Genomic DNA, 8,946 nt, shown 5'->3' with positions numbered 1-8,946 from the left:
CTTAAAACGCAGCGAACTGAATCCATAATTAACGCGCTCACTGAACACTATATTTACGTATTTTCGGCATCAAAGACGATCCTAACAGACCAGGGACAAAATTTTGTTAGCGATTTAATGACGAAATTTGAAGAAGCTTTTAAAATCAAACACATCAAAACAACTTCATTTCACCCACAAAGTAACGGATCCCTCGAAAGAACGCATGCCTCAGTTAAAGATTTAATTCGTACTGCATTACACGACAATGACAAAGAATGGGATGAAGTACTTAATTTCATTTGTTTAGGGTACAACACCGCGAAACATGAAGGAACAGGATTCTCTCCCTTTGAATTGACCTTTGGGCGAAAAGCTAACTTACCTTCCGCAATATCCAAATTCCCCACACTTACCTATGGTATGTACTCACTTTGGCAGAAATAGTTGAATAAATATTGGGAAACAACTCGCAAAACGCTCATTCAGAATAAGCAACGATAAAAGCGAGACTAAGAGAGAAAGATTGTTAAAACTCAGGCCGTGTTTAGGAAAGGAGACTTTGTTTTAATTCACAACGGCCATAAAAGAGATAAGTTGGATATTGAATGGTTAGAACCCTACAGAATCAACGATGTGAAAACTTCTTATTACTTTATTTCTATTGACAATGTTAAGAAAAAGATAGATGGTGACCGATTGAAAACGTACTTTTTTCAGGATACTGCTAATAATAATACTAATAATAATACTCTAAAATAATACTAGTAATAATACTCTTAGTTGCCTTAAATTCACGGGATAGGAATTACGCTTTGTAAACAAACCCAGCCAATTCACGATCGAAAACTACAACATGATTGCTCCTCTAAAATCATTAGCTTTTTGAACACTATCAAATATTATAAAATTGCTATATTTAAGATTAACGAAATAACTTTTGTACCATTACATGCAGGAAATCGGTTCATAGCGATCCCAATATTTTGTAGCAAATACAATTCCTCGCAAATTTTTCAAAAACCTTCGTTGGCGCGATCAGACAAACCCCGATGGACTGATGATGGAGATAAAGATGTGGCGGCACTCGGCGACAATTTATATCGCCGAAGTGCTTAATGAGCAAATTGTAAGAGCTTCAATCTTGGAAAGTCACGGCTGGAGTTCAGAACCAAATCGTAATTAGTATAAACCACGTGTTCAAAAATAAATTCTCTTTTTATTTTTTTATATTTTATTTTTCTTTTCATCTGAGATTTCCTTTTCTTATTTTACGTGACACGAGTTTGGTTCCCGGTTGCTGCCACCTTGTCGGCGGCGTACTGGTAAAACTATGAACTAGTGACATATGAGAGTGGCGACTCGAAGTGGAGAAGTAAACTGCCAGTGAATGTATTGAACATAGAGCCGAACTCAGTTGTAAATCTGGTACATTTTGGAAAATGCGAATTAAAAAAAAAATGTTTAGAGAATAAAGTTGCTAAATACTATGAAACGTAATTTATTTGATACGCACGCATAACGATAAAAATAATGAACAATAAAATAAATGTTGTTATTTCTATACTCAGAGGTAGAATCATAATAATTATTATTTTATTGAATGGATAAATCTATCACACCTTCTGAGCCAAAAAGAAAGACCTTTATTGCATGCTCTTACAAAAACGAGGGGTAAAAACAAAAAGGCATCTTAAGCCTATCGATTAAATCTATCGATTGTAACTAGGACTATCTTCTGTTACTATTTCTTATAACTAACGCATTTGCATATGGATGGCGAGCACGAATTCACGTTGTCGTTTACAACACCCCCTCTCAACGGAATTCGAATGCTCGTCAAACCAATGGTCTCTAGGTGAACACTATGACTTGGCTTGCTCAAGCTTTTCGTTAGTAAATCGGCTGGCATCTCATTTGTGGGCATATAGCGAATTCCAATGATTCCTTTTTGGAAAATTTCACGAATATAATGATGGCAGATGTCTATATGTTTCGTGTGACCGTGGAACACTGGATTTTGAATTCACTTGGCTGCATTCTGGTTGTCACAATATATTTCGATTGCTCTTTCTTCAGCGATCATATCAAACTTGCTTAGAAATCGTCGCAAGTATACGGCTTCTGGAGTGGCTTCTGTTAGCGTCATGCATTCTGCTTCGGTGCTGGAAATTGCCGCACCTTTTCGCTTTCTAGATTCCCATGATATAGCACCATTCGATAGTTTGAATATGAAGCCAGTTCTGGATTTTTTATCATCAATATCACCCCCCCCCCCAGTCGGATTCGACATATCCTGTTATATCATCACCAATATCCCTGAAACACGGACCAATGTTAGACGTTCCCTTAAGGTAACGTCAGACCCTTTTGGCGGATAACCAATGACTTTCCTTTGGGTTGTTATTAAAACAACTTAGTACGCTCACAGCATACATTATATCGGGTCAGGTAGCTATGACGACATACATTAATGATTCGATCAATGGTTGATAGATGTTCGAATCAATTTCAGGTGAATCGTCATCTTTGCTTAAATTTATTTTTGCTTCCAATGGGGTAGTTGCGATTTTAGCATCTTCAAGACCGAATTTCCTCACCATATCTGTAATATATTTCCTCTTGACTTATTTTTACCTCTTTGATCTCTTCATTTTGATAAATAGCCCAAACAAAAATTCAATTTTCCAAGATCTCTTATTTCGAACTTTTCCATTAAATTTTCTGTTAAGTAAGTAAACAACATATATCTATTAGTGGCTATTATTAAGTCATCCACATAAACTGCCAGTGTGAGGATTTTATCTCCATCTCTTATTGAATAAACACAAGGATCTTCTTCAACTTGATTAAGGGGAAGTTCTTTCAAGCAGTCATTTAATTTATCAAACCATTGTTTACCGGATTGCTTCAATCCATATAAAGATTTCTTTAGGTGGTATATATAATCTTCCTTGCGCGGTACTTCAAAATATTTGGCTTGATGCATCTAAATATTTTCATTCAGATCACTATAGGTATATGCCATGGTTATATCCAATTGATATAAATCCAATTTTAATATAGCAGCTAAAGCCATTATAACTCTAATGGAAGTTAATCGTGCCACAGTAGCGAAGGTTTCATTGTATTTAATACTTGGTTTTTTAGCAAAACCTCTCGCTACTAACCTAGCTTTTCTGCGTTCAACTTTTCCATTTTCATTGTATTTGGTCATTAAAACCCATTTTGATGCAATTGCAGATCTATTTACTGGACATTTTACTAATTCCGAAACGTTATTTTTGATCAAGGCGTCATGTTACGTCGCGTGAAATGGTCCGTGCGACGTCCTTCACTGTCTGACCGTCAAGGCCCAATCCTCTTTCGACAGACCCTCAATAAACCTAAGGCCCCACCATAAACCGAATCTTACTAGCTTGCAGGAACCTTTAATCCTGCAAGTATTTTCGGTTTATACCTGGTATTTAAAACTGTCTTTAGGTTTATTGCACGTTCTTACAGATTACGGAGAAAGCGAATGGGTGTTTAACGGAAAAGCAGGTTTTTCCTATGCACAAGGTCACCCCCGAGTCACGTCGGTAGGAGGCTTCCTCCTCCAATCTTCACTTATTAATATTGGCTATAACCAATGGGCATCACGGATCGTTACCCTCACTGTTCTAACGAAAGTGTGAACAACGAATCCACGTTCTTAGTTCAAAAGACACATCCACTCCGAGCTTTCCTCCGTAATCACAAAAGAACGAACGTCACTGATCCCCTAGACTACAAAGCAGTCACTACATCTCTATACTTCTTCTACGACATCAGCAGTGTCAACTCTACGTCTCCTCTATTGCTACTTCAACTACAACAAGAAACTCAACTGTAGGGGCCTTGCTCTATTCCCAAAGAATATTGTGCATGTATATCGCATCTTGATACGCCAAATCATCGTCTACGACTTATATCATACGAAACGGTGTAACTCTTGAGTGTATTAAGTGTTGGAAATATAAATTTTATAACCCTGTTAATCGCAGCATTATACCACCTCAACCACCCCTATTATCTCAACGGAAATCAGGGAATCGATCTATTCGCGGCGTCGATTATTATAATAGTAACGGGAATTTACGACTCCCGTTGACGTGTTTCCTCGCGATTGCGTCTCCCTGTGATTGATCGAAAATACACGTCATGTTCCTCTTTCATGGCTTCTTTCCATTTTTCTGCATGAGGTCCAGATAATAATTCATCTATTGACTCAGTCGAATCATCATTGACTAATTGTACCGTTTCTTGATCAATTGGGACAGTCTTATAAATTTTCCTTGGTCTACCGACATTTCCTGTTTGCATTATGTGTGTCCTTCCTCCCCCCCTCCCCTCTTGACCACAGATCTATCTTGAACATAATTTTCATTTTGATTTATGTTTTCACCATCATCATGTTCTTCCTCATGAATCTCTTCTGTGATTTCTTCGTCAAGTTCTTGACTTATCAGTTCATATTTAAATTGTTCAAGTTTATTTTTAATTTTATCATTGTGGTACTCAATATTTCTTAAGAAAGAAACATCTCTACTTATTAAGATTTTTCTTTTACTTGGATCCCATAGTCGAAACGCTTTTGATTCATCGAAATATCTTGCTTCAAATTTACTTTTATCGGGCCATTTATTTAATACATAGGCTTCGGTACCAAAAATTTTAAGGTGATTCACATTTCGTTTCCTTTTGTGCCAAATTTCATATAGTGTTTTACCATGACCTGTTGGGCACCTATTCCTAATGTATGATGCCGTATTAATAGCTTCTGCCCAAAATTGGATAGGTAACTTTGACTGGATCAACATGCATCGTGCCATCTCCACAAGTGTTCTATTCATTCGCTCAGCTACTCCATTTTGCTGAGGTGTGTGGGCAGTTGTAAATTTCCTGCAAATACCACAATTTCCCAATTCATTTGTGAAATGCTATCCCAAATATTCCAAACCATTATCAGTTCTGAGGGTGTTACGCAGCCTAAAACATCTGCACGCCAGCCCGCGCGACCGAACAACAACCGGCCTGCGTAACGTCACTTCGACCCTCAATAAACCTAAAGACCCACCATAACTTTCACTTCCCTGTATTGTTTCGCCGTGTGTCTTCAATCCGTTTGTCTTGAAGAATTTCTAAAGCTTAAAAATATTCTCGAAACACAGTCGGTTTTTAGAGAGGTCCTTGGGTTTATTAGGCGCACTTAAAACACGAAGAAAGCGGGTATGCGCCCATTAAGAAAATCCGAATAGCCCTCTAATAAAACAAGCTGGGTTTTCTTCACGAATACGGTCATCTATCCACCACGACGGTAGGAGACTTCCTACTCATCCCTTCGAGCAGTAGTGCAGGTCATGACCAATCGACACTGCGGTTCGTTACCCTCACTTTTCCTAACGAAAGTGGGAACAACAAATCCGCGTTCTTTAGGCACAGGGGCACACCCACACCGAACTTTTCTTCCGTATTAGAAAAAGAGCGACAGACAGTCTAAAAACTAACGCCTAACGCGGCAGTCTACACATAGCGCGAGAGTCGCATACTTCACGAAAATCTTTTGTCGGTTCTCGGTGTTGTCGAACATACATCTTCTCTCCTAAATATATTATAGTGCTAAGTCCATTAATACATTAATTTCCATTATAAGAGCCCTGCTCTAGCGTACATATCTATCACATCTTCGTGCGACAAGTTGTTAACTATTTATTTCTCTACGTCAGTGTAATCTAAGTGTTGGAAATATATAATTTATAATTCAGTGAATCACAGTGTTATACAAACTCAATCACCCCTATTATCTCAACGGAAATCAGTCGTTGCTTTAATAGTCTCCTTTAACAGTTTTCTTAACTTGATTTCGTTCTGCTTCTGCATAGCGTCTAGTATGGCCCGAATACTTGGATCCACACCAGTAGCCATAGCCAAGCCGGTGAAAATTATCCTTTGTTCCGTGGTATATATAGGGTAAAACGAATGGTAGACCGCAGCATAGTGGTTTCCAACGATCCACACTTGTTCTAATTCCTCACTCAACGTCTTTCATGTCCATTGACGTAGAAAAAGGTAAGTTATTGTAATATCGGAATATATTAAAGGTGTAATTTTGTCCGATTAATTATAATTTATTAATAATGGATTGAAAATACAGATATTAGTTAGACAGAGAAACGATGTTTGATTAACAGGAAAACTAAATGCAACGCTCGTATTTACATCAAATAACTTGACAACTATTTGGTAACTCTCTCTCTCTCACTAGCAACTCTAACACTCGACACCACTCGCAACTCAATTCTAACGACTCTATGCTTCGACGTCTCGATCAACTCTGAACCTCACCAATGCATTCCTGCTCGGTCCTACACACACACACACACACACACACACACACACACACACACACACACACACACACACACACACACACACACACACACACACACACACACACACACACACACACGCACGCACGCACGCACGCACGCACGCACGCACGCACGCACGCACGCACGCACGCACGCACGCACGCACGCACGCACGCACGCACGCACGCACGCACGCACGCACGCACGCACGCACGCACGCACGCACGCACGCACGCACGCACGCACGCACGCACACACGCACGCACGCACGCACACACGCACGCACGCACGCACGCACGCACGCACGCACGCACGCACGCACGCGCACGCACGCACGCACGCACGCACGCACGCACGCACGCACGCACGCACGCGCACGCACGCACGCACGCACGCACGCACGCACGCACACACACACACTCTTTTCGGCTCACATACTCTGGCCTCTCGATTGCCACTCCTTGAAATATGAAACCGTACTTCTGTTTTGACGCTGCTTATCTTTTCTCGCGTCGCTGTTACTAGGCGCTCTTGGATGTAAACAAACCACAAAAAGACGGCGTACACGGTGTTTTCTAATTTCAGCTGATCTCCAAACAAAGTTATTCTACGATATTACATTATCGTATAATAATAAGCTTTTAATCGTTTAATAATAACTCGTCAAGTAGAAATTCCACACGAAGCATTGTGAAGAATAATACTTGAAGAAGATCTATGTTCTTACGAGATTGGCTGTGTACAAGAACTTTGTTGGATAGATTGTATCGTTTGACGAAAATTTTATTGTTGAAAGTTAAGAAAGTTGGAAAGAAAACCCACGCTGTCTCGAAGATGTCTTGGTTTTCAGATGCTGTAAATTGACAAATAACTAGATATTAGTATTGACATTATTTGATGTCATATCTGACCTTAAAGTATAAATAAAATCAATCTAGGAATTAATGAAATTTCAAACATTTTTTCTAAGAAAACAGAAGTTTTGTTCCTCCTAATGAGTATCACATGATGCAATAGAAAAATAATTTGACATTGAAAATCGTGTCAAGATGAATTTCGAAGCTATAAAATCGTCTTAAAAAAACGCTGTGATAAAAAATTTTTTGACACCTTGTACAAAGGTGTATATCAACGTAACTGTACCTGTATGTCTATATTCGAGATTATTTATCTATTCAAGATAGCAAAGTAAAAATACTATATAGAGGATTTAATTAATGTGTGGATCAACGTATGTATCACTATATGTAACAATAATATTGACTGTATATGTACGTGTGTAATAAAAGATTTCCGGTTTACAATGTTTACGATACTGATATAAAAATACCATATAGAGGATTTAATTAACGTGTATATCTACGTATATATCATTATATGTAACAGTAACATTATGTGCATATGCGTATAATATTGGTTAAATGTTAAATGTTAATATTGGTTAAATGCGTTAAAGTGAAATGTTATTTACCTATTCAAGATAGCAAAGTAAATATACCATATAGGGGATTTACTACTGTCAACACTCGGTATTCTCGTATTCAAAGTATTTAACCAAATAATTTGGGAATCCAGCGGACGAGCTTGTATTTAATATGATTATATTTAATATAACAACTTTACTCAATATACGCGTAGGATTTTAAATGTCATGAGAGTTGCAGCGGACTCAATTTTAATGTACCTCGATATCTTAGCTTCTTATAATATCCTAATAAAATGTCATTTATCGATTACAATTGTCCTGTCGTATTTTATAGTGTTTGCTTTATAAATGTGAACTTTATTCAAAAAGAGTTCATCGATGATTATCCATTACAGGTTGTTAATAAACCTGAATTATGCACAAAGGAATTGCCGTTAATAACTTAAGATTCTCTGCCCGTCGTACAGGGTACATATAGTAATTATTCTCGACGATCGTAACGTTTAAGTCCAATTCGAGCTTATAGTCCCATGCGAGTTAAACAACGACAATAGTTTGAATTTCTATTTGTTCGTTTGTCGTCTGTTTATACCCGGAGCACCTGCTGTAAACCAATACAAAATTTATTAGATCTATAAATAACACATATAAAACTTATTAATTTATAATTAATATATAATAGGAGAGCACGAAACTTCCTATTTTATGGATATGTTAAATCTTTGTAAAAAATACCATATCATTAGTATCATTTTAATCGTTCTAAAGGATTTAGCCGCATAAAGCTGTGACCCTTGGAAGAATCGATGTTCACGCGTGACAAATTGAAATTGTGCGAAGGTTCCGGTACGAACATCACAAGCCGAACATCGATACCAGGGGCACAGGCACATGTTCTGGGTTCATTATACATTTATAAAGGGCTGACGATTCAGTGGATGGTCCGGGTAAATTTAAATTGCAAATGAACGCATTGCTGGTTTCAAGTAAAAGCCTGGATAAGAGCGGATATGGTATGAGAGTCTGTCGTGGAAAGGGGAACAGGCCGCTTTTATTTGTAAAGTTTGAATCTCCTCGATATTGAAGATGTTGAAGCTGCAAGTATGTATTTCATTTTAATCCATTCGAGACCGAGATTTAATTGTAAGA

General features: G+C 38.1%; 2 protein-coding genes across 3 annotated transcripts in view; both read right to left on the bottom strand.

Annotated features, from left to right (window-relative positions):
* Positions 1–2,005: 2,005 nt before the first annotated feature.
* On the bottom strand, positions 2,006–4,323 carry LOC143304341 (uncharacterized). Its single transcript, XM_076626799.1, has 5 exons — positions 4,157–4,323; positions 3,326–3,416; positions 2,653–2,968; positions 2,449–2,584; positions 2,006–2,171 (listed from the first exon to the last, which is right to left on the bottom strand). Exons 1-5 carry the CDS (start codon positions 4,321–4,323, stop codon positions 2,006–2,008), a joined length of 876 nt encoding a protein of 291 aa, XP_076482914.1.
* A 3,607-nt stretch (positions 4,324–7,930) lies between these two features.
* Positions 7,931–8,946, bottom strand: part of LOC143304359 (omega-amidase NIT2-like) — a 168,912-nt gene continuing 167,896 nt past the window's right edge. Inside the window, exon 5 of one of the 2 annotated variants that reach the window (XR_013061059.1) lies at positions 7,931–8,401. Coding sequence is in view for 1 of the 2 variants with exons in the window: in XM_076626816.1 (XP_076482931.1) it covers positions 8,361–8,398 (38 nt within the window). In the remaining variant the exon portion in view is untranslated. The remainder of the gene's footprint in view (positions 8,402–8,946) is intronic. The other variant, XM_076626816.1, reaches the window with a different exon arrangement.

Source organism: Bombus vancouverensis, unplaced genomic scaffold, assembly GCF_051014615.1.
Source record: "Bombus vancouverensis nearcticus unplaced genomic scaffold, iyBomVanc1_principal scaffold0031, whole genome shotgun sequence".
NCBI lineage: Eukaryota > Metazoa > Arthropoda > Insecta > Hymenoptera > Apidae > Bombus > Bombus vancouverensis.
The sequence above is the reverse complement of the archived record's forward strand: the minus strand, read 5'-3'. Positions and strand labels throughout refer to the sequence as shown.

Coding starts and splice junctions, on each gene's coding strand:
- LOC143304341 (XM_076626799.1), bottom strand. CDS start 4,323: ATGCAAACAGGAAATGTCGGTAGACCAAGGAAAATTTATAAGACTGTC. Junction 2,969..3,325: donor AAGAGGATTGGGCCTTGACG/GTCAGACAGTGA, acceptor GAAAATATTTAG/ATGCATCAAGCCAAATATTT. Junction 2,172..2,448: donor CCATTGATCGAATCATTAAT/GTATGTCGTCAT, acceptor ATGGGAATCTAG/AAAGCGAAAAGGTGCGGCAA.